The sequence below is a fragment of the Euleptes europaea genome, chromosome 15, assembly GCF_029931775.1.
Source record: "Euleptes europaea isolate rEulEur1 chromosome 15, rEulEur1.hap1, whole genome shotgun sequence".
Lineage (NCBI taxonomy): Eukaryota > Metazoa > Chordata > Lepidosauria > Squamata > Sphaerodactylidae > Euleptes > Euleptes europaea.
The window spans coordinates 46,070,878-46,097,472 of NC_079326.1; the positions used below are offsets into that span (position 1 = coordinate 46,070,878).

Below are 26,595 nucleotides of genomic sequence, written 5' to 3' on the forward strand. Positions count from 1 at the left end.
TCCCCACAACAGACACTTCATGAGGTATGTGGGTAGGGTTGCCAACCTCCAGATGGCAGCTGGCGATTTCCCGCTATTACAACTGATCTCCAGGTGGCAGAGATCGTTTCCCTTGGAGAAAATGGCTGCTTTGGCCATTGGACTCTATGGCATTGAAGTCCCTCCCTTCTCCAAACCGTGCCCTCCTCAGGCTCCACCCCCAAAATCTCCCAACCTGGAGCTGGCAACCCTATAGGTGGGGCTGAGGGAGTTCAGGGAGAACTGTGACTAGCCCAAGGTCACCCAACTGGCTTTGTGTGTAGGAGTGGGGAAACCAACCAGGCTCACCGGATTAGTGTCTGCCGCTCATGTGGAGGAGTGGGGAATCAAACCCAGTTCTCCAGATTCGAGTCTACTGCTCCTAACCACTACACCATGCTGGTTAGGGAGAGAACGCTTTTCACTATTTGATTGGGAGGTGTTAGGGGTTACTCTCCCTGTGGAGTACTCAAACTCTCTGGATTTTTTGAACACTCCACAGGAATGTTCACTTTTCCCCCCAAGGTGAACATGATGCCTTTGAACATTACTATTTATTAAAGTGTCTAGCAGTGGTTCTCCAAGGTCTCAGGTAGGTCCTTTCACATCACCTGCTACCTTATTCTTTTAGCTGGAGATGCTGGGGATTGAACCTGAGACCTTCTGCACGCAAAGCAGATGCCCTACTACTGAGTCATGACTCCATCCCACATATTCATAACTAAGTCCTGTAATCCTATGCTTTCTACAATATTCCTATTTTCTATTAACTATTGATTGATGAGGCTATTGATGAACACATGAACACATGAAGCTGCCTTACACTGAATCAGACCCTTGGTCCATCAAGGTCAGTATTGTCTACTCAGACCGGCAGCTGCTCTCCAGGGTCTCAGGCGGAGGTCTTTCACATCACCTACCTGCCTAGTGACTTTAACTGGAGATGCCAGGGATTGAACCTGGGACCTTCTGCATGCCAAGCAGATGCTCTACCACTGAGCCACAACCCCTCCCCATGATCTCAACCATGGCATGGTAGCAGGGCTCATTTAAAACGGATTGTTTATTTAGTGCGTTTGTGTTAGCATTTGAAGCTACAGCTGCCACCCAAAACGTCCGCTGGAAAAAAAAAATCCAGGGAAAGAGATGTTTCATGAGAAACAGCTGAAGAATTGGTAGAGGTCATGTAAGACAATCAAACTGTTTTAGGGAAGCTCTGCACAGTGCACACCATCTGATTGTCACCAGATGTTCACTAGGACAGAATAGAATTGGAACCTCAGCACATAAAATCATGGGGGAATTTCAAAAGAGGTCAAAACCTTTTGAATCAACTAGCAATCTTTCTGAGGGGGATTTCCTCCCTTCTCTAGCCCTCTGCACTACATTCTGTTACATTCACATGAATTGGGAACCTGCCAAGCCACATATATTTAGAATCATAGAGTTGGAAGGGACCACCAGGGTCGTCTAGTCCAACCCCTGCACAATACAGGAAATTCACAACTACCTCCCCCACACACCCCATGACCCCTATTCCATGCCCAGAAGATAGCCAAGGTGCCCTCCCTCTCATGATCTGTCCAAGGTCATAGAATCAGCATTGCTGACAGATGGCCTTTGCTTAAAAACCTCCAGGGAAGGAGAGCTTACCACCTCCCGAGGAGTACATGGATCCCTGTCTCATGTGAATTGGGCAGTGCATGTGTTTCCCATGTACATATAGCTTTCATTCATGTAATTCAGAACCCTGGAAAACCAAGGTTCTGATTTCTGTGCATGGAAGCTGAACGTGTATGGGAAAATGTAAGCATCACCCAACTCAGACGAGACAGAAACCACAAGTGCCAAGTGCATCACAAGGACCTATGGATTCCCAACATGCTTGGCTGGTGGGATCCCAGTTCATGTGAATGGAATGGAGCATAATGTGTGCAGGGGGCTTCTCTGTTGGAGCAAATGAGTCCATTCATGTTAAACGGGAAGAAAGAAAACCACATATGTCTCATGAGAGCCAGCATGGTTTAGTGGTTAAGAGAGGTGGTTTGGAGCGGTGGGTTCTGATCTGGAGAACCAGGTTTGATTCCCCACTCTTCCACATGAGTGGCGGACACTAATCTGGTGAACTGGATTTGTTTCCCCACTCCTCCACACGAAGCCAGCTGGGTGACCTTGGGCTAGTCACAGCTCTCTCAGCCTCACCTACCTCACAGGGTGTCTGTTGTGGAGAGGGGAAGGGAAGGTGATAGTAAGTGGGTTTGATTCCGCCTTAAGTGGTAGAGAAAGTCAGCATATAAAAACCAACTCTTCTTCTTTGGGTCACCTAATACTTGAGCCATTCCGAGAGCAGTAGAAAATATGCATTTTAAAAAATTGAGTTTCTTAAACGAGCGCTAATCTGTCTCTGAAGTGGAATGGACAGGATGTCATACCTAAATATACCCAGGCAAACAGTAGGGGACCACACTTGTCCTTAAACTGCAAGCCATCATCTTTGGTGGTACAAATATAGAGATCTTCCCATGATGAAATGTTCTCCTTACTTCCGTTCATTCTTTTATGAATAGGAAAGGTCAACTTCCAGAAAAGAAGGCAACACAGCTTTTCTTCCCATGGGGGATTCACACGTATCTAAGAAAAGATCCTCTTGGAGATTCAAACTTCTCCCATTTTTAATCAGTATGGGTCACCTTAAAGAGCAACCTCAGTGGCTCTAAATTCTCAATCTTAAACTGCGTTATGGTTGCTAGGTCCGTCTTCGCAACCAGCAGGATATTTTTAGGGTAGAGCCTGAGTAGGGCAGGGTTTGGGGAGGGGAGGGACTTCAATGCCATAGTCCAATTGCCAAAGCAGCCATTTTCTCCAGGTAAACTGATCTCTATCGGCTGGAGATCAGTTGTAATAGCAGGCGATCTCCAGCTAGTGCCTGGAGGTTGGCAACCCTAAGCCACGTACAGGCCTAGATCTTCAGAAGAGAGAAAGAGCAGGCATAAAGGCTATTCCCAGATGACATAAATCAGGACCACGATTAGCCCAGTGGATTTTCTCCACAATTCAAGTTCAGAAAGGAAGATGGATTTTTAATGACCATATTTAACACAGCAGTCACAAGGTTTCTTTGGTCAAGAAAAAAAAATACTGCACCATATACCAGATTAGAATTCTCCAAAACAGAAGTCCACAGCAACACCGGGGAAGAATAAATCTTCGTTGAGTATTACATGTGGAAATCAGTAAACCCTTCCAGACCAATATACTGTCCAGCAATAATGTTTTCACTGTGCCTTAATAAGAAACCTTATTCAGGGCGCTAAAGGAATAAAACATCTCTGGCTTCATTATGGGCCTCCCCCTGCAGACACAATTTTTGACAGAGCTGTATATTTTGCCAGAAGGGTTGCCCACCCGAAGAGCTCCAAATGAGGAGTGCATTGCAAGAAAACATGCCTTGCATGTGTCAGAACATTACCAGTCCTTCATTAGCATATCGTGCCCTTGTAACATCTCGTATTAAAGTTGTGTTGCGTAGTGCTGGTGACTTTCTTCGTTCCCCATGAGTATCCCTAAATACTTAGGGGTTTACAAATAGAATGGATATTGTGAACTTGAAAAGCTCTTTGTGTCCATAAATTAGACATGATTCAAGCAGAATTAAACATTTTGAAATCCAGCGGTTTTTCCCTGGGAGAGATTTACACCGCAGTCCTGTGCAGAGTTACTCCAGTCTAAGCCCACTGATTTAATTGGGGTTAGAGGGGAGTAACTCTACACAGGATTGCACTATTAAGTTTCTAATTAACTCTTCCACTGAAGTCAATGAGACTTAACAGTGTTTGGCAGGATCCTGTCCATAATTAGACGTGGAAGAAATCAAGCCTTGGCATATACAAGTAGGGTTGCCAGGTCCCTCTTCACCACCGGCGGGAGGTTTTTGGAGTGGAGCCTGAGGGGGGAGGGCTTTGGGGAGGGGATGGATTTCAATGCTGTAGACTCCAATGGCCAAAGCGGCCATTTTCTCCAGGTGAACTGATCTCTATTGGCTGGAGATCAGTTGTAATAGCAGGAGATCTCCAACTAGTACCTGGAGGTTAAGTAACCCAATAGGAAAAAAACACACCCAAATGCTATATTGAGAATAGCTCAAACAAAATAACAGCACGTGGCTCAATATTCTTGTCAAACACAACGTATATTGTATAAGAATAACAACATCCAAACATGTAATGCAACCTATCTATCTAATACTATGCGTGCAAACACAAAAATCAGTGCTGTACAAAAACAATCACAATATATACATATATACAAATGTAAGTCACCATCAAATGAGCTACTGTGCAAGTCCAACAATATTTTTCATATAGAGAAGAAACAGCTTCTTGCAAAATCGGCTTAATAAATATCCTGTCCTTGGACTTGGCTTGGCACAGCGCTTGCAGCGGATCTTTTCTGTCTTGTTTACTTAATAGTGACTCATGAAAACTCAAGTCCCTTAAACGGGTAACGAGTCTCTGGTGGGGACCACAATTCATTATCATATGTTCAGAACCGGATACAAGAGATGCAGATCCTAGGTATTCTTTGCGTTACACCTTCAGGCTTCTTCAGTCTAAAAAATACGAAGCAGCATATATACATTTTGCAAATACATAATTTTTTTAGAATTTTTAGAAAATTTAGAACCATTTTATAAAAACCAATGGTTAACCTCCATGGGGAAAGCTAACAAATTAATTCCCATGAAGTAAGAATGGTAAACGTACCTCTAGCAAGTTGTCTGTTTGCCCTGAATTGTTTTTGGAGTGTATACTAAAGGAACAAACCTTTCGTTGTAAATACATTTCAGTCCCTCCTCTCTAAATGCAGCACAGCTGTTTTAGAAGTTAGTTCGGTTTCCTTAAAGGGGAAATGCTCCTACCGTTTATTACAATGACCGGATCATTAATATAATTAAATTAAGATTCAAGTGAACCTTATTCTACTAATATTAACTGTAAACTTAAGCTACAAATGCTATAAGACTCTCAGCATAGGATCCTAAATAGACCAGTTATCTATCCCAGAAAGCAAGAAAAGTCCATTTCCGTACAGAGACCTCGGGCGCAAGGGTCTGAAAAAGAAATATGAATCTGGATTCATATTGATAAAGTATTTTCTGTGCAACTCTATGGTCAAAACAATGGGGACGAAACTGCCACAAGACAAAAAAACAGAATATCAGAGTCTCTATGACCCTTTTCTTTATAATGTCGTACCAAGGGGGCATCTAATATGCCTGCCCCAATCCATGATCTATGTTCCAAGATTCTTGTTCGCACATTAGGAATTGTGCTTCCAATGTAAAAAAAAGTTTGCACGGGCAAAGAATACAATAAACAACAAAAGAAGATGCACACTTTGAGAATTGGCGCAATTCAAATTTGAAGTTGGAATTAATTGCGCTCACGTTCTTTACTAAAAAAAACAAAGAGAACAAATGGAGCATGCTCCACAACGAAAACAACCGACAGCTGTAGGTGCTGGACGTGGAGCTAAAGTGTCAGATCTTATGACATGATCCCTAATGGATCATGTTCTCCGAAGTCCACATCTAGGTAAGTTTTGACAACCAGGAATAGTATTTAAAATATGCCAATTTTTCCTGGTTGGGTCAGCCATCTTAGCTTATGAGCTTGGTGATTATTGGCTTGATGAGGCATCTGAAATGGCCACTGTTGGATATGGAGTGCGATGTGAGACTGACCTTTGGTCTGATCCTGCACAGATAGGACTGCCAGATACCAAGTAATGCTGGGCAATTGCCTGCCAATTAAGGGATTAAAGTCACTTCCCGGTTCACCTCGGAAGTGACAGGGACATTCTAGCACATTCCTCCAAAAACCCTATGGAAACCATAGAGTTTTTGGAGGAATGTGCTAGAGCGTCCCCATCATTTCTGGGTTTAACCCGGAAATGACATGATTGTGCCGATAACCCCCCCCTCCCAGCCCCGTTGGCAAAGGGAGAGCTGACAACTCTATGCACAGGCATTCTTTCTAGCAGTTTCATTCCTTGGTTCATGGTTGGGGAAACAGCCAGCAACCAATCAGCAATCTTTGCCAACTGTAGGCAAACCCTGAAAGTCATTTTGGCGAGTTAAGTATTGCTTGCGCCTGATGGTAATCATCTCTGGTTCTCCCCTGTGCTCAGAATAAGCTCTCGCGTATTTGCTCTCGGACAAGATTTGAAACAGGCCAACCCGATACAGAAATGGAATTGAAATGTCAAGTGAAATTTAAAGTAAAGAGAGAAAAATGACTACAACTTGTCTTTAATTTTCCTGGTTGGGGAAAGCTCTTGAAGGTGTTACTGGAAATTTATCTTCATAATTAGAAAGCTTGTTCTCTTTCCTATCGGTGAGTGTTTTGCCGTCGACTCCGGCGAAGACAGAACAGAGCTCCCCCCACACCCCGAATCGTTAAAAATAATTATCTTCCAACTTCAAGGCATGCATCCACTTTGCAGATGCACACATGGTCTCAGCTTTATGAGCTTTTGATTATGCATTTAAATTAATTTGAAAGGCAGGGAGCTCACGCCGCTTTCTGCAGTGTTTCCTGTGCCCCCTCCCCGTGCCTAATATTTATGAGGTACTCCTCAGCTTTTTGCTGAAGCTAATGAAAATATCATCTAAAGCTGTGCAATTTGGGCCAGACTGTTTTTATACACATGACTACTTTATCCGCTTTCACAGTGAAATATTCAGTATGCTCTCCTCAGCAATTTTGTTCGCTTAAAAAGCTGGGACGCCATGGCCATTTTCTCAACTTTAGATAAACATTTAGATGCAAAAAACTGCTGTGTTTCTTCTTTCTAATAGGGCTGGGAGCCTGGGAGTTTTTAAAAGGGCAGTTTTTTGACTGGCTGGACCAGGGGCTTAAGATGGGGCTGTCAGCCTCCAGGTACTAGCTGGAGATCTCCTGCTATTACAACTGATCCGCAGCCAATAGAGATCAGTTCACCTAGAGAAAATGGCCACTTTGGCAACTGGACTCTATGGCATTGAAGTCCCTCCCCTCTCCAAACCCTGCCCTCATCAGGCTCCACCCCCAAACCTCCCGCCCATGGCGAAGAGGGACCTGGCAACCCTAGCTTAAGATCAGTGGAGGATGGGACTAATGCCGGCAATATGGCTGCTAGATGCAACCTCCAGGTTCAGATACAAAATGCCTCTGGCTATCATGCTGCTGAAGGCCGTTTCGAGATTGGGAGGTTGGCCCTGGTGGTAGGCTTCCCTTTGGCACCTGTCTTGAGACAGCAAGATAGACTTCCTCTGAATGTGGAGGTTCCACTTAAGTATTCTGCTTTAATAGTTTGTGATAACCTCTTTCCCCTTCTGTAAATGTATTGAAATGTATTAAGACAGCAGGGGGAGAATGTCTGCCTGGATACAAGCTAAGTTCTGTGTGTGCTAAGTTAGTAGCGTAAATGTCATGGAGAAGTCAGAGTGAACAATAACAATACTGGAAAACGGGATGGAACCGCTGAAGCTCTTAGGCTCCAGACAATGTTAAACAACCAGATAAGCACCGAATGTTTACGTGCCCCCTTCAGAGCACGGTTTTGGATAAATGTCTTCTCCCCAGTAGAATCGGGGCTCAGTGTTTTACTTGCTAGAGTCACTGGGCCGCAGCTGCAAATAAACTGTTTTCTTGATAACGGTTTTGGGTCTCTTTTCCTCCCCCTCGAACCCAGGTTTCCCGCTACGGTCTAGACAGTGTTGGATACAGAATACTGTATTAGATGGACCACAGGTCTGATCCAGCATGGCTACTCTTACATTCTTCTGGTCCTAGGAGGGGTTCCCAACCTTTTTGAGTGTGTAGGCACCTTTGGAGTTCACATACAAAGTGGTGGGCGCAACCGCAAAATGGCTGCCAAAAGAGCATCTGTATGAGGGAAGTACTTTCATTCGAACAAGGTATTGGGGGAGCCAGTGTGGTGAAGGGGTTAAACTGCTGGACTAGGAAAGTGGAAGCATGGGTCTGAATTCTAGCCACTCTTGCTCAGCCTAGCCGACCTCACAAGGTTATTGTTGTGATGATAAAATGGAGGAGGGGAGAACAACGTTGTAAGCTTTTGGGGGCATCAACCAACAAGCAAATAAATCCCTGTCCCATCATGAAGCAAACCTTGAGCTAGTCAGTCACTCTCCGTCTGACCTACATCAGAGCTCTGTTGTGGGGCCACAAAGGCTGAGAGAACTTGTGTGCCCCTGAACACTTTTGTCTTTAGCATCTCCCCACTCATCAAAACATGTAGCAGTGTTCTTTTTTAAAAAACTGATATGAATTAAATAGTTTATTGGCAGGTATTACTGCACAATACACTGCACAAGCAAACTGCAGGCTGAATCGGATGCATGGGTACAAAACCATCAGTAAGATGCAGTTCTTGTGGTATCTCAGCCGCTGCTTATTTTACCTTGGTTGGCAAAGTTAAATATCCCAGTCACCCCAGCAATTTATGGGCTCTGTCAGCTGCATCCCCAGATTCTCCTAATCACAGTCACACAAAATAAGATCAACCACCCAGCAACCCATGCATCATCCCATAATATCATATAGGGTCAAAAATCATGGAGGTCCGCTCATCGTGGGGGGGGTCTTCTGCTCAGCCCCAGCACGTAGCACTGTTCTCGATATTTTGCTAGGTCGGTACATAAGAATAATGACTATCAAACGCGCAATTAATATGTCAAATTTATCTGGTAGCACATTCCGTTGTACTGTCGTCAAATGCTATTCATGTTCTGGCATCATATCCATTATTACCATATTTGTGTATGACATTAAGTAACATTTCAATATGCAATTTGAGCTGATTAGCTTTAAAAAATTGAGTTATGTTAATCAGCCCAACTAATGTGCAGCATATGAATCTATGATTCCCACTAATTGCAGCAGGCATACATTGGAGCTACGCACGAATAGCACCGAAGAAATTGCTCCTTGTGATCTGTGGGCTTACAATAACCCATTAGTTAGATTAACCTGCTCCAATTTGGATCATCATTTAAAGGAAGCAATCAGAGAGACACTGCGAAAGAATCCATTAGCAGAAGACGCTAAACTTACCTAGAAAATAGTTCTGTTATACTGAGTCGGTAGTTCACGGCCCAAGCTAGGTGCAACATGGGAGTATCGTGATTGGACCTTTCCACACGTAATTTCTAGGAGGTATGGATCAGGGCCATGGGGCGGGAGCAGAGATGGTAACCTCTTCCCTGCCCCTTGCTCCAGTTCCTTGTTCAAAAATGCTCCCTCCCTCACTGCCTTAAGCCCCAGTAAGGAAACAAAGCAAGTATCCAATATGAGTTCCTATCTCCCTTCCCCCCACCGGGGCGTAAAGAAGAAGAGTTGGTTTTTATATGCCAACTTTCTCTACCACTTAAGGCAGAATCAAACTGGCTTACAATCACCTTCCCTTCCCCACAACAGACACCCTGTGTGATAGGTGGGGCTGAGAGAGCTCTAAGAGAGCTGTGACTAGCCCAAGGTCACCCAGCTGGCTTCATGTGGAGGAGTGGGATGCACTTTTCTAAAGAGAATGAGACTATGAACTGCATATAGTATTAACTATCTCAGCTCATTCCTGAGCCTGGGGCCCAAATGGGCTTAGGAGGGGACCAGTCCCCTACGCTGGCATTTGTGCCACTTGTGCTGTGCAAACTGGCATGGACACCGGCATAGTTCCACTTGCAGCAGCCCCCCAGGACTGGCGGGGAAGCACAGCCCATGGACGCCGGCTCGGCATCCTGCAAGTGCTCGCGCCAGCATCCTGGGAGGAGTTCCTGGGGGCGGGGGGTGCCAGTAGGCTGCCTCCTAACCCCTTCCGCCCAGGAACACCCCCTTCTGAAACAGCGGTGCTGCACCAGGTTTTTCCAGGTGCAGCATCGCTGTTTTCTATGGGGCTTCCCCCCCCCCATTTTTTAATTTTTACTTTTAAATGTGGGGTTTAAGACTTGCGGCAACTGGGAAACCTCTTTGGAGGCAACGCTGTGCGCCTCGGCCATGCCATCCCCAGCCACTGCAAGGCTCAGGAATGAGCTGTCTGTTTGCTGTATATATGATCCTGTATTGTTTTCTGCTTACGTAATACTATTTTCCAGATCATGTCTAATGCTTTCTGCTTTGTTCCAGATTTTTGTAATCCTAGTCCTATTACATTGCTTATTAGATGTCTCATCCTGTTGATTACATTGACTTATCTGTGTGTAAGTCCGCCTTGAGTGTCAGTGAGAAAGGTGGACTATCAATAAAATAAGTCAATAAATCAATAAAATAGCCAGATTTGGTTGGGTAAACTGCGTGTGTGTGGGGAGGAGAGCTCCCGGTGGCTGGTTTCTATGGCCGAGTGGCAACACGGGAATCTCGAACTCCAAAGCAGGTTGTGGCTGGCAAGCCCCATTGAGCACACTGGGACTTACTGCTGAATGAATATGCATCCCATTGGATTACACCATCTGTGTTTATCTGTGGAGATGCTGGAGTGGGAGGAGACCAGGGCACTGAATGTTCATTCTGCACTTCGTAATCAGAGTCTACATTACCCTCTACAAGGAATAGGGGAGCTCCCGAAGACCATTAAGTCCAGAGTAAAAAATTACCAAACAGCATAACTGGCGCACTTATTGCAAAAAAAGAAAAGAAAAGAGTAACATTTATGAGGGAAACTTCAGCGCAAAGAAACAGAACATGGCAAGGAAACCAAAACTCACAGGTGCAATTTGCACAAAAGAGATCAAGAAAGGGTTTTTGAGTTGGAAATGTGGAGCTGTGAGATTCAATACTGTCCACCGTCCAAAATGACTTCAGTGTAATAACTGTGCTCTCTAGAATAAGTTCTTCCTGCTCCATTCTTGCCAGAAGCTTTATGGCCGTTAGCTTTTCCCAATTCTATAATGTTTGGCATTCTCGTCACACATTATTTCCATGTGCAGGCAAGGGGGTGAGATTGTGCATGCAGTATTCTCTCCTGACCTATGTATTGATTCTGAAGAACTAAACATAGTTTGAACCAATTCCTTATCATGCAGAAAGACCCCTATCATCTACACACACCTACATAGAATCCATTCACTCAATGCATGGAGGTCAGAAATGGGGAGTGGGTATATGAAAAACCCTTTCTGCATCTCACCATGTGTTATCTACTCAGACTGGCTGTGGCTGTCCAGCGTATCAGGCAGAAGTCTTTTACACCATCTGCTACTTTCTTTTTTTAACTAGAGATACTGGGGATTGAACCTGGGACCTTCTGCAGAAGCTCTACCCCTGAGCCACAGCCCTTCCCCAATTTGTTTCACTGGCTGACAATTTGGGGCAGGGAGCCCTGACCTGAATGGCCCAGGCTAGCCTGACCTCACCAGATCTCAGAAGCTAAGCAGGGGCAGCCCTGGTTAGTACTTGGATGGGAGACCACCAAGGAAGTCCAGGGTTGCTACACAGAGGCAGGCAATGGCCAAGTACCTCTGATCATCTCTTGTCTTGAAAAACCCATGAGGGGTCACCATAAGTTGGCTGCGACTTGTCGGGACTTTACACACACAGTGAGGCATTCCAGATGAAGCTTAATAAAATGTGTGGACTTCACAATGAGCCACTATGAACTCGGTCTCTAACAACGCCGTCTCAAGCAGAGTTACATCCGTCTAAGCTGGTTGAGGTCAGTGGGCTTAGAAAGATCGAACTCTGCTTAGGATGACCCCGTGAAGCTGCTAACTCTGGGCTGGGTTTGTGCTTATTTTAGGATGTTCCTGCTAGACTGGAATGATTCATGTGCATCACTAAAGACAAGTTATCCCCAGCACCAGCAGTCAACAAAAAACACGAGTGCAATATGATTACAAAATTGAGAGGAAAAGAGCAGATTTTTTTAATGTTTGGGAAAGACAGGGAAAAACTCCCTTTCCAAAGGGGTGATTTCTTTTAAGGCAGCTGTCTTAAGCAGCTTAAAGGGTTATTACAACTTTATAAATCTCAGGGAGGTGTGTTTGTGAGGAGAGGGCAGGATATTCAGGGCACTTTCACACAGCCCAAACAATGCACTTTCAATCCACTTTCAATGCACTTTGAAGGTGGATTTTACTGTGTGAACTGGCAAAATCCACTTGCAAACGATCATTAAGGTGCAGTGAAAGTGGATTGAAAGTGCATTATTTGGGCTGTGTGAAAATATCCTGAGTCAGTGTAAGACCGGAGAAAAACTTGAAGTCTTTGAATAGTTTCTTACAGTCTTTTTGCATCTCTAACAGTGTACAGTTCTTTGCAGTTACTCTAGTCCATTGAAATCAACTGGTTATCTGCTTCATGAGAAATACACCGGGTTTTTTTTTTTAAGGATTATGTTACTTTTAATAGTTTTGGACTGTATTGCAAGGAAAGAAACAGTAATAGGTTTGGCTAACTATTTAAAGAAGGGTAACTGAGGGCAAAGGGTTGGAAGTAGGGTTGCCAACCACCAGGTACTAGCTGGAGGTCTCCTGCTATTACAACTGATCTCCAGCCGATCAAGATCAGTTCACCTGGAGAAAATGGCCGCTTTGGCAACTGGACTCTATGGCATTGAAATCCCTCCCCTCCCCAAACCCCCCCTCCTCAGGCTCCCCCCCCCAAAAAAAAAATCTCCAGCAGGTGGCGACGAGGGATCTGGCAATCCTAGTTGGAAGCCCTGAGTCAAACTTCCTAAGATACATTGCAGGAAACCTTTTAGGGCTGAGAGAGAAAAAATGGGGTGGTTTCTGCAAACATTTTTTGCCAGCATCAAAAGGTACTTTCTCTTTTGCCTGTTTGGCAAGGATGGCTGAGAAAACTGGAGTGTCACCTTCTCCTCTGAGTTTTGCTTTTCCTCAGTGAAAACAGCATGCAAACAAATCTAATCAGCCACACAGTACTGCGATGTAGGGTTGCCAACCTTCAGGAACTAGCTGCAGATCTCCTGCTATTACAACTGATCTCCAGCCGATAAGAAATCAGTTCACCTGGAGAAAATGGCCGCTTTGGACATTGGACTCTATGGCATTGAAGTCCTTGCCCTCCCCAAACCCCACCCTTCTCAGGCTCCGCCCCAAAAGCCTCCCACCGGTGGCAAAGAGGGACCTGGCAACCCTACTGCGATGGCATCACACTCACCTGATGATTCCTGATAGGCTAGACTTACCCCACCCCAAAGAGCAGCCCAGGAAGTGTTACCTCTCTCTAAACTAGTGTTGTTTGCCATCACTGATGTCAACATGCAACCACATCAGATTGCTTGCATAGCATCGTGACATCATTATGTGCGATCCCTGATTGGCAATGACAGCAGGTAGAGAAACATTGGCAGTTCTGCTGATTAGTTCTGCCGCAAAGGTGGGCTGGAGTGTATTCTACTACTTTAGGCTGGTTCATCAGCTGTGACCGAGCTGGAAAGAAAAGCAGAACTGGCCACAGTAGTGCATGCTTTGGTAACATCCAGATGGACGACTGCCTTTGAACAATACCCAGAAATCCCAGCCTGTGCGAAACACAGCTGCAAAAGGTATTGACCAGAATCCAGTGCAGAAATCAGATTTCACAGTAGAGGTATACAAAACAAACAAACAAAAATCGGTAATTTTCGGGTTTGGGTTGGTCCTGATTTTTTTTCAAGAAACCTAAAATAAGCCAAATAACCATACCGGTAAATATGGGCATTTGGCTTATTTTGGGGTTTCCCCAAAAAAATATTGGCCCTGGGGGGTCATTTTTCAAGGTAGAGCCCCCAAATTCACAACATAGCTTGAAGGGACTCTCCTTGCACGACCCCCAAAGATTGGGTCAGGGGGTCCGATTTTATGGGGTTCGGAAGGGGTCGCCCCCCTCCTCCATAGAGAAATATTGCAAAGTTTTGCCAACTGCATTGGTTGCTGATATGTTTCTGGACCCGATTCAAGATGTTGACATTGACCTTTAGAGCCGAAGTGACTTAGGACTAGGGGACCGAAGGACTTCCTCCACCAATATGAGCCTGACCGTGGACTAGGACCAGCAGCCGCTGCCCTTTCCCAAGTGCCCATGCTAACTGATGCACTGTTGTGTTGTTTGAAACGATCTATTACACATAATTGCTAAGAGGTGGGAAGCATGTGGAGATTTACACAAATAAGAAGAGTTGGCTTTTATGCCCCAACTTCCCCTACCTTTAAGGAGTCCCAAACTGGCTTACAATCACCTTCCCTTCCGCTCCCCACAACAAACACCTTGTGAGGTAGGTTGGGCTGAGAGAGTTCAGAGAGAACTGTGACTAGCCCAAGGTCACCCAGCAGGCTTCATGTGTAGGAGTGGGGAAACCTACCCTGTTCTCCACATGAACACATGAAACTGCCTTATACTAAATCAGACCCTTGGTCCAACTAAGTCAGTATTGTCTACTCAGACTGCTCTCCAGGGTCTCAGGCAGGGGTCTTTCACATCACCTAGTTGCCTAGTCCATTTCACTGGAGATGCTGGGGATTGAACTTGGGACCTTCTGCCTGCCAAGCAGATGCTCTACCACTGAGCCATGGCCCCTCCAGATTAGAGTTTGCCGCTCTTAACCTCTATACCACACTGGAAATGAGATGGGTAGGTATGGGCAATAGTAGGAAGGTCAGGGAAATTTGGGGACAGCACCCGGTGAAGGCGGAGTTTGGAAAGGGGTGGGAGCTGAAGTTGCCATTTTCTCCATGGGAACTGCTCCCTGTAATCTGGAGTTGAGGTGTAATTATGGGAGAACGCCAGGCCCCACCGGGAGGTTGGCAACCCTGGACTGTTCATCCAACTATAGCTCCCAGACTTTGGAACTCCCTGCTGTAGGGAACTCATCTTGCCTTTTGTTTCTGCCATTCCAGAGACCTAACAAAGCTGTTTCATTTCTGAGGGCAATTTGTGGTAGATGAACGCAATCCTTTTTCTTCTCTTCTACACCTTTTTTTAGTTAGGCTGAATTGATTTTCTGAAATGGCTGTGATTGATCTTTTTCCTTTGTTGATTCTCCCTGATTTTTTTTTACGGCTGATTGCAGGTTTGATTGCTTCTATTAGTACATTGTTAGTTGGTTTTTTTCCTGGTTGACCGCCACTGTGCTGCTGCTGTTTTTGCTGTTGTTACAGTTGTCATATTTCGTATTGGTCTGTCACACTGATTCATTTGGAAGACACCTTGAGTGCTATTCTTAGGAGAAAGGCAGGGGTATAAAGCTTTAAATAATAAAACTCACTCTCCTGTTATGCCAGCAGATTTCTCAGTTGGGTGGGGGTGTCATCTAGGCATCGATTGAAAGTGGTTATCTCTTCTTCCTATAGCTCCTTGAATGCAAGGGAGGAGATTTATCCATGGAAACCAGATTCCATGGGGTTACCTTCCTGTTACTTACTATTAGTTAGATATTTATACCCCACTTCCCCGCCAATGGAGACCCAAAACAGCTGACAATGTCTTTTACTCTTCCCGTTTTAATCTTTAATGTGTTATAGAAGAAGAAGAAGAAGAGTTGGTTTTTATATGCCGACTTTCTCTACCACTTAAGGGAGATTCAATCCGGCTTACAATCACTTTCCCCTCCCCACAACAGACATCCTGTGAGGTAGGTGAGGCTGAGAGAATGTGACTTGCCCAAGGTCACCCAGCTGGCTTCATGAGAGGAATGGGGAAACAAATCCAGTTCACCAGATTATCCTCTGCCGCTCATGTAAAGGAGTGGGGAATCAAACCCAGTTCTCCACCCTGAGCCCTGCTTTGGCAGGGGGAAATATAAATTATTATTATTATTATTATTATTATTATTATTATTATTATTATTATTATTATTATTATTATTATTATTATTATTCCATTTTATCTTCACAACATCTCAGACAAGCCGGTTAAGCTGAGAAAGAGTGACTGGGCCAAAGTCACCCAGCAAGCTTCTAGATAGGGTTGCCATCCCCCTACTGGGGGTGGAGGATTCCCCATTCCAAGCCCCCTCTCCTGGTGCCATTCAGCTGGCTGGCAGGGAAACCTATTAGCTACAAAGGGAGACCAGTGTTGTTGAGTTGACATCACTTCTGAAAGTGATGTCTTACATTACATTGGCGATGATTGCAGGGATGCTCTGGTATTTGGGGATGCTCTGGAATATGGTATTTACAGAAATTCTTTCATAAAAATGGCTTTGATGGTGCTTGTGGAAGTGACATCAACACGTCGATGCCAGCCTCTCATTGCAGCTGGTGAGTTCCCCCCACTCCCTACCCATCCCACTGGTTGCCAGGGCGTACCTGGCAACCCTACTTTCAGGGCAGAGTGGGCTATCCATATCTCAACTAATAGGGTTGCCAGCTCCAGGTTGGGAAATTACTGGAGATTTTAGGATGGTGTCTGGGGGGCAGGCCTTGTTACCTTAAATAGGCAGTCTCTACTTTTGCTGGGGGAATTAGCTAAGAAGACAAGCAGCAAGAGGGGGTAACTGGGATCTAAAACCTGTGTAAACCAGGATAGTCCCGGGAGAAACTATTCAATGAGCAAGCAGTTGCATGATTAAAATTGGTTTTATTAAATGATAAAATAATAAGGAATATACTTTCAAGCAATGGACATACACACACAAATTGTACAAGAGCTAAAAGAAAAGGGGTGGAAGTTGGACAGGGTTTCAGAGGGGGGTGATACTTACCAGTCTTGAAGGGATATCCAGGGAAAGCAGCGCTGAAGAAGGAAACGGCCAGTGTTTCCAGGAGCGAAGGAAAGAGCCCACATGCAAGTGAGGGTATATGCATGGATCCAAGACACACACACACAATGAATGGGCAAAGGACCAATATTTATACCCCAAAATGGGTCCTGAGGCAGTATGAGGTAAGCTGGCAGGAAAGCCAGAGACAAAGAATTGATTGCTTTTCCGGGGTCTCAACAAAAAGTTAGGAGAGGCGTGATATGTTGACAGGATCCAAGAGAATGCCTGGGCTATTCTCCTGAACACTGATTGATTGCCCAGATGGGTGCAGATAGGATAATTAATGGTCTGCTTGGAAAGCTGATTCAGTCACCTTAAGGTGATACAATGGAGATTAGCTGGCCCCATTGTGCAGCCAGGCACCCCTTCAACCAGGGAGAAAGCACAGCTGCCCAAGGCAGACACAGAAGATGGATCCCAAAACTCTCGGAGAGGCATCCATTTTGTGTGGAGCAGTGTCTTGCTCTTATGCCAGTCTTTGGCCCCCATGCCTTTTTGGCACCCCTTAGCGGGAGGAGGGATCCAGCTGCTTACAGCCTCAGCCGGATATAATGCCATGAAGTCCCCCTCCGCAGCAGCCATTTTCTCTGAGGGGACAGATCTCTGTTGTCTGGAGTTCAGTTGTAATTCCAGGAGATTTCCACGTCCCATCTGGATGTTGGCAACCCGGTCAACTAATGTTGACAAGCCCTGAAACAACTTCCAGATAGAAGCCTTCAGACTGGGTAGCTTTTGCCCAGGATGTTCTTATCTAGTTGTTGCTTTGCCAGACTGCTATTCTGCCCAGCCAAGTCCGTACCAAAAATACATACAGCAAATTATTAATCCTTAAACTGCAGCCTCAAGCAAATGTACTTGGCTGGGTGATGGTGGGGCTGAGGAACAGCAGTGCCGATCCATGACACTGGGAAATGTTGGAGCAACCACACTCTTTCCAACTGCTAAACTAGCCAGTGATGGAGGCTAATAGTCCAAAACATTGTGATCCAAAATATATAGCCAGCCATACTGAGTGCTGCCCATGGCTTTGAAGCCACACCATAGCGGTCTCTTTGTGCAGCTCCAGTCTTCAATGAGCCAAATTCAAATGATTCCAAATTTCCTTACACACAGGGGTGGCTTAATAGCAACTCATTAACTGCCTAGGACCTGCAAGGTCCCAGACCTTATATCCTTGATCGTAGTGAAAAGTGACTCTATCATTCACTAACAGTTAGATCAATAACCACAACATACATTTCAACATACTTTAATTCTGTTATGTGTTCAAAAGGTTTTGATAGTCCTGGATGATTAACTGCCCATTCCTGAGAAATGGGCCAAAAGAGGATAGGAGGCGGGGTGACCTCGCCGGCAGCGTAAGGGCGTGTAATCGCGTGATTACATGCACTTATGCTGGTGGCGAGGCCAGTCCTGGCGGTGGCAGAGCGGGACTGCACCTCCCCCCTCCGCCGGCGCGGCCTCTCCATGGAACAGGCCACAGTGTAGAGAGGCCACGCTGGGGCAGGGGGGCATTCCGGGGGCGTCCCAGGGGGAGGAGCCGCCGGTTAGGTGGCTTCCTATCCCGTTTTGGCCCTGGCCGCCGCCGCCGGGAACAGCATTGCTGCACCTGCTTTTGAGCAGGTGCAGCCTCACTGTTCCCTAACAAAAAGCCGCTGTGCCTCTTCCCCACCGTCTCCATACACCGTCAGCTTAGGAATGGGCTGTATCTGTCACAAAATGTTCTGCAAAAATGAGAGGAAGTAAAGGAAGATGCCTCCAAAATGAGCAAATGCTCCAGTTTCTCTGTAGTGTAAGGTTGTTCTAATTGTCCCTCCTTCAACTTAAGGTGGCCTGCTTGGCATCTACTAAAGCCCATTCCTTTCCAATGGTGGCTCCCACTTGTGGAACAGATTCTTGAGGCGTTGAAGGGGGCACCATCTTTGAAACATTTTAGAAGGCAAGGCCATTTTGGTTGTGAGGGGATTGAAGCCGCAGCCATTCTCTTTGGGAGGAGTGTTAAAGGGATTTTGTTGTATTTTGTATGTTTTTAATCTAGGAATTGTAAGCTGCCATGAGCTACATGAGACAGAGCAGGATATAAATATGTTAATTAAAAAAGAGTCATCAAATGTTGTGGACCCAGCTCCCAGCGTGGTGTAGTGGTTAAGAGCGGTGATTTGGAACCGTGGACTCTGATCTGGAGAACTGGGTTTGATTCCCCACTCCTCCACATGAGCAGTGGATGCTAATCTGGTGAACCAGGTTGGTTTCCTCACTCCTCCACATGAAACCAGCTGGGTGACCCTGGGCTAGTCACAGTTCTCTCAGAGCCCTCTCAGAGCTCTCTCAGAGCTCTCTCATCCATTTGTGGATGTCAGGAGTCAATACTAGTGAATGTGGAACCCCCCCCACACACACACACACACATACATGCATGTCCAAAAATGCTAGGGTTCTTTATTTAACCTGTTACACATTGGCTGGAAGGATATAATTTAATATCTTTAGAGATGGACGAGATCTTTAATCCTAAAATATCTTCCCTTCTCCTTGAACAATTCATAATCACCATCTCAAAGTGCACTCAGGGATCATCCTTGCATAATTTGTGGAACAAAGGAATGCCACAGAAGAAATGGACTCTTATGAAAAAAAAGGTCCTCAAAAATCTGGCTCCTGCTCTGGAATGCAGTGATCAAAATCCCAGAGTCTTGACCAAAAAAGCATAACCTTATACAGTTTTAGCCTGTAACAGACTTTTCAAAGTTATTGCCATCTTCGCCTGGGGAATACATGTGCTAGAGGTCATGACTTCTTGAACTTTCAAGTCATTCTTTGCACCCAGCAAGGATTCCTCAAAAAAGCCAGTGCACGCTACTGAAGTGACAAGCAATCTCCATCAGCCCACAAGTATAATATTTCATTCTTGTCTTCTTCAGTACATTTTTCTAAGGTTTACGAGAGCATATGAGCAGGCAGATGGCACAGAGCAAGTGTCACCCGAAACGAGAGAGGGAGAGCACCGAAATACTAAAGGATAAATAAATTAGGTTCGCACAAGTGTGCGCCGCAAACGTTACGGTATAAGGAAAGAGAAAGAGAAGGAAAGACTACTGAGCAGCATTATGCTTGCTTGATGCTATTAGAGACCAGGGGCTTAAAACGCACAGACTTGGCCGAAAGATGCCTCTGCATACCAGATGCTGTGGACATACAACAGGAGAGCTTGCCAACTTCCCAGGGGTGTCCTGATGGGCACTGTTGGAAACGGAATGCCTGATTAAGTGGACCTCTGTCTGCAGGACTCGTATGTTCTTGTTTATTGCAGCCAGTAAAGATACTATACCAAATACTCTAATATATTGCTAAGACTCTAGAGCAGTGGTTCCCAGAGTTGGCAGTGCCACCCCCTTGGGGGCAGTGGGATTACCTGGGTGGGCACTAAGAGGCAAGGGGCCACGGGGGGGGGGCAGAGGTGGGCCCCTTCAACTGTGTTGTTCGCTAATTTACAATAGATCAAGCTATGGCACCATGCTGGCAAATTTGGTGGAAACTATCAGAATTTTTTCCCCCAGACTTTGAAGAGCTGGTACCACTGGATCAAGTTCATCAGCTTTGTTTAATACATTTCATCTAAAAAGTTTTAATTTGATTTTGAATAGATGTGCAATTAATTGTTATTGTTTTGAAATGTTATTGGTATTGTTTTTAGTATGTCATGCAAACCCCTATTTTGAATAATGCTTTTTAAAGGATAGGGGGCTCTGGAGTTGAGTTTGTGGAACCAAGGGGGTGGTGGACCGAAAACTTTGGGAACCACTGCTCTAGCGGAAAATGCTGAATATTCCAAAACGGTGATGAGCTGTAAAGTAGAGGCACCTGGCAGGAGCATGGTGTAGTGGTTAAGAGCAGTGGTTTGGAGCGGTAGACTCTAATCTGGAGAACCAAGTTTGATTCCCCACTCCTCCACATGAGCGGCGGAGGCTAATCTGGTGAACTGGATTTGTTTCCCCTCTCCTACATATGAAGCCAGCTGGGTGACCTTGGGTAAGTACCAGCTCTGTTAGAACTCTCTCAGCCTCCTCCTCTTCCTCTTCCTCTTCCTCTTCCTCTTCTTCTTGTAAATGGGATCATGATATTAGCCAGAACACCAATTCTGAAGTCTGCAGATGCTGTAGACTGGGAGTAGACAATAGAACTGAGCTTCACTGGGGTATCTTCATGGATGATGAAACAGAATTTTGGTCAAAGCCGGCTATGGTCTGGTCCAACAAAGATGGCTTAACGGTACCGATCCATCTGACCTTGTTGTGCTAGACAATGCATAGCTTTGATATTATCTCACCTTCTGAGTCATGAGAAGAAGGCTGATGTTTGAGTTATCTCATCTGTTGTTATCCAGGATAGAAGTGTCACATCATGATGACCTTCTGATACCCAAGGAGGAGGCTGTCTAATGACTATGACTATCAGAAATTGGAGCAAACAACAAACAAACTGTGTACCTAACTAAAGAGAACTCAGACACACAAAAAAGGGGGACCAATGGTATAATTTTAGCAACACCTTAGCTTCTGTGTACTCTCATATTTCATAATTAAATAATCAAAACATGCCAACTTTGATCTCATATATTATTCAATAGTCTTGACTGAACAGTTCTTCTAGCAGTGAGGTTTAGTTGATACAACTAAGATAACTGAATGTTTTTTTGCAATGGGTCAATTTCTGGTGGTTATTATGCACCCGTCGGCCCTGGTTAGTATTTGGATGGGAGACCACAAAGGAAGTCCAGGGTCGTTATGCAGAGGAAGGCAATGGCAAACCACCTCTGCTAGTCACTTGCCTTGAAAACCCTACTGGGGTTGCTATAAGTCAGCTGTGTCTTGATGGCACTTTACACACACATACATTATGCACCCACTCAGAAGTGTTACAAGTCACATGAACTCACATGAAGCTGCCTTATACCAAATCAGACCCTTGGTCCATCAAAGTCAGTATTGTCTACTCAGACCAGCAGCGGCTCTCCAGGGTCTCAGGCAGAGGTCTTTCCCATCACCTGCTCGCCTAGTCCCTTTAACTGGAGATCCCGGGGATTGAACCTGGGACCTTCTGCATGTCAAGCAGATGCTCTACCACTGAGCCACAGCCCCTTCCCAAGTCTTCTTATCATCTTAAAGAATGTGCCATCATATTTGGGATTGGTTCATGCAAACCACCTGCACCCTTTTGCTAATTGTATCCATACTATTTTTCTACTATCCATTCAATTGAAATACCTCAAATATTACCCCCACCTCTGCTGGTTATATACCGAATAAAGGTTGTCTGTCTGTCTACTACCCCCACCTAAGCAGGAGCCCCCAAATTCAGCTCAAAAATGCTACTTTAAGTGAAATTTCATGGCAACTGTAATTCAGAATAACCATAAGGTGAAGAAAATAACAACATCAACTATGGGGAAGGCTACTCTAGACCTGGTTCTGCCAAATAACAAATTAATGGTTGAAATTATTGTTCTAATGAAGCTAAGAACAGAGAATAACAAAATGAAGACAATTACCTTTAAGAAAGTTGGAATCCAGATAACTGGAAAATAAAATGGGAAAAATGGGAAATAAAATGTGGTAAATTATTCTAGTTGTTTGCTTTGCTTTGTGGCTGTTTTTATTTAAATTATATATTTGTATTTGGGTTCGCATAGGGGTATAAAACAGTAAAAATACTCAAATATTTATCATGTTCTGGTCTTTCTGTTGTGCTAAATAAGAGAAGGCTATACCAGTATTTTAGATCCAAATGTAGGGTTGCCAACCACCAGGTACTAGCTGGAGATCTCCTGCTATTACAACTGATAATAGTTCACCTGGAGAAAATAGCCACTTTGGCAATTGGACTCTATGGCATTGAAGTCCCTCCCCTACCCAAACCCTGCCCTCCTCAAGCTCCGCCCCAAAAACCTCCTGCCGGTGACAAAGGGGGACCTGGCAACCCTATCCAAATATGATTTTTTTTTTGTCATGGGACTACTACTATGAACCATTACAACATATTGACCACTGATAGTTGTGTAGCCAATACCCCCCATGACAGGAATCCTTCCTCATACAAATAATTCACTTCAATGAGAATCGTTCTGAATCCTGAAATGGTTGCTGAATGAGCAATACCCTCCAATATGTTTGTGGATGGTTCTCTGTCCTTTATTTTGACTACTGCATCTTACTACAGAAAACACATAAGCAATCAATGAAAATACAACCAAGCTCCTTTGCAAATTGAACAAAATAACACTGTTGCAACAGTAACGCTATGGTGAATTCAGATGTTCTTTTCAGCTTGTACTACACGTACCATAATCAATTGCTTCCACAAGAACAGAATATAATAGGCTCTTAATGGGTTATTTTGGAGTGTTCTCATAGAGTCCCATTTGCATTAAATATTTCTCTTTCTTCCTTGCTTCCAATTATTTTTAATAGAGACTCAAGGAGCTAAAGCAGAGAGAGTTTGCGCGAAATGTCGCCTCCAAATCGAGAAAAGATGAAAGGAAACAGGAGAAGGCTCTTCAACGATTGCACAAGTTAGCCGAACTCCGGAAAGAAGCTGCATGGTGAGTGGGGCATTATGGGAAGGTAAACAGAGCTGGAAAGGGGAGGAGCTATCTCGGGCCCCGTGAAAAATGACAATTAAGATCTCAAGTCAGCAAAAAGTGAATGCATGTCCATGGCCCTCTCTGAGCTGTATGTGCCAATTAGATTTGGCCCTCCACAAAGAACTAAACGGTTAACATGACTTGCATTGGAGTTCAATGACAAGTATTTTAGGTAAAAATATATATCCTATATATATTTGATAAAGGCAAGCCTAGCGGAGGAGCCCATTAGGGAACCAGGTCAGGCATTTGAAGCTTGGCAAAACTTCATTGATGAGGAAAGCACAAACCATGCTTCCATTAGTTAACTCAGTGGTGCCATGCTATTCTCATGGAGAGCCAGAGTGGTGTAGTGGTTAAGAGCGGTGGTTTGGAGCGGTGGACTCTGATCTGGAGAGCCGCGTTTGATTCCCCATGAGTGACAGACACTAAATGGTGAAGCGGGTTGGTTTCCCCACTCCTTCACATGAAGCCAGCTGGGTGACCTTGGATTAGTCACAGCTCTCTCAGCCTCCCTCGCCCACCTCACAGGGTGTCTGTTGTGGGGAGGGGAAAGGAAGGTGATTGTAAGCCAGTTTGATTCTGCCGTAAGTGGTAGAGAAAGTAGGCATATAAAAACCAACTCTTCTTCATCATCTCCAGCTCCTCTTCTAAAGCATAGGTCCTGTGGCCATTCTGGCTGTAATCTATGATTACAATGCAAGCTCAAATGCTTGGAAATGAACGAACGGAGTTCCTTTAGCTGCAGTGCGGCTAAATCCATTGAAATCCCAGAACTCTGATTCAGCTTGTTGCAGACGGGGCGCACATGGTTATTTCCCCTCCTACTCCTCAGGCCTTTGTAACCTTTAAATAACTCACAGCTAGAGGTTGGTATCCAACTCCCCACGCTGTGCTAATGATCATATTATACCTAATGGTATATTTATTAATGGTGTGCTGCAGAGAGGGTGAAGGACAATGGATCAGCCTATGTGTAAACATATCTGAAATTGCAAGCTGGACCCCTGGGGTATTGTATACATTTAGAGACTGCTATAAATGTTTTAGAAATACAGCTAAAGAACAATGCACGCTACATCAGAAAAAACACAAACCTGTCTGGGAGAGGGTTGCTGTGCTGAGGGTAACTCTTTCAAAGACCCTGGGGGGTTCCATACTTATCCTCCCTCAACAACTTGCATATCAAGGAAGAAGTGTTTAAAAGTCATTACAAAATTGCTTTAAACCCAACATGCATCCTGAGAATTTTCTTTAAAACATAGGGTAGTGAGCTGCAAACTGTGCAATGCTAAGCCGAGGGGGGGTTGGGTTTTTTTGTGTGTGTTTTGTCGTCATGTAGGGTTGCCAGGTGGGTGGTGTTGGCGGGCAATTGCCAACCCACCCATCTGATCTGGGGGTCGTGGCTGTGTGCGCATATGGGCGCGCGCACACAATGGCGGCACTTCTGGTTTTACTTGCAGAAGCACCGCATCACTGGGGCTGCTTTTGCACTCAAACCGGGGGCGAAGAGGGACCTGGCAACCCTACCTCCACATGAGCAGTGGACTCTAATCTGGTGAACCGGGTCGGTTTCCCCACTCCTTCACATGAAGCCTGCTGGGTGACCTTGGGCCAGTCACAGTGCTCTCAGAACTCTTTCAGCCCCACCTACCTCACTGGGTGTCTGTTGTGGGGAGGGGAAGGAAAGGCAATTGTAAGCCACTTTGAGACTCCTTAAAAGGTAGAGAAAAAGTGGGGTATAAAAACCACCTTCTTTATATTATAGAAGTGTGCTTGTGTGTATACAGAATCTTTGGAATCATTTCAGGTTGTCTGCCTTCCTCTGAAAAAAAAAAGTCCTTTTCCCAAGCAAAAGCCAACTTGTTTTTAGGGTTGCCAACCTCCAGGTACTAGCTGGAGATCACCTGCTATTACAAATGACCTCCAGCCAATAGAGATCAGTTCACCTGGAGAAAATGGCCGCTTTGGCAATTGGACTCTATGGCATTGAAGTCCCTTACCTCCCCAAACCCTGCCCTCCTCAGGCTCCGCCCAAAAACTCTCCCACCGGTGGCAAAAAGGGACTTGGCAAAACCATCTTTGAGCCACAAGGCCAGTTTTCACAAAAGGGCTTCCTTACCCCCACCACTACTCAGATATCTCTTCCTGAAAAATGCAGGCATAGTTCACCAAGCTGAACCAAGCTGAAGGCTGAAGGGAGTCTGCCAGAGTTCAATCTGGAAATCTTTTGAGGCCTAGCAAGCTGGTATCTGTCACGGTGTGCTGCCCTGAGCCACTTGGGGGATGGGCAGGACAAAACATGGTAGAAGGATCTCTTCTAAGGTATCGGAGAGCTGCAGTCAGTCACAAATGCAGAATTCCACCTAAAGTGAAATGTGAGGCAAACTTGGAGTCCTTCTCCAAAGACTCCTTCTGAAGAACCTTCAAGTGAAGCAAAAATAATGTTGATTAATTGCAATGATTACACTTCAGAATCACTTTGGTAGGGAAATTGCCACTCTTTGCTTCCTGCTGTTCTTTCACTCTTTGAAATAAAATGCAACGAAACATATTGCTCCTCATACAACAAAATGCAATCCAACTCTTTTGACCAAGATACAATTTATACCAGCATTGTCCCCCAAATATTCTCATGCATGATACATTTCCAGTGTTGGGCTGCCAACCTCCAGTTGGTGGATGGATAGGACAAAAAGAGTCTAATACCCATGTATATAATACCATATTTCTTCTTCAAAAAATATTGACATAACCACAATAAGACATCAATACTAACTGCTTATCCTAAAGACTCAGTGCTAGTACTGGGCGTAGAAGGAACCTATGCCACAGCAATTAGCATGTTGGTTTCTGTACTCCCCAGTTCCTCCATTACATAGATTCAAGGGTAACAAAGAGAAGTCCCAAAGAAGAAAGGGGGCAGCAAATGGCTTATACCAGGGGTGTCAAACTCATTAGTTACAAGGGCCAGATATGACCTAAATGTCACTTGGTTGGGCCAGGCCATGTAGGGTTGCCAGGTCCCTCTTTGCCACTGGCAGGAGGTTTTGGTGTGGAGCTGAAGGAGGGCAGGGTTTGGGGAAGGGAGGCAATTTAATGCCATAGAGTCCAACTGCCAAAGAGGCCATTTTCTCCAGGTGAACTGATCTCAATCGGCTGGAGATCAGTTGTAGTAGCAG

At 45.0% G+C, this 26,595-nt stretch overlaps 1 protein-coding gene and 1 non-coding gene across 2 annotated transcripts in view; one reads left to right on the forward strand and one right to left on the reverse strand.

The window, feature by feature from the left end:
• The window catches only part of ZNF804A (zinc finger protein 804A), a 249,177-nt gene that overhangs the window by 218,538 nt on the left and 4,044 nt on the right, over window positions 1-26,595 (forward strand). The window contains exon 3 of the mRNA XM_056861498.1: window positions 23,241-23,371. Within this exon, the coding sequence (XP_056717476.1) occupies window positions 23,241-23,371 (131 nt within the window). The remainder of the gene's footprint in view (window positions 1-23,240; window positions 23,372-26,595) is intronic.
• Window positions 957-1,028, reverse strand: TRNAA-GGC (transfer RNA alanine (anticodon GGC)). The gene has a single exon. It is a non-coding gene; the product is annotated as a tRNA-Ala (tRNA).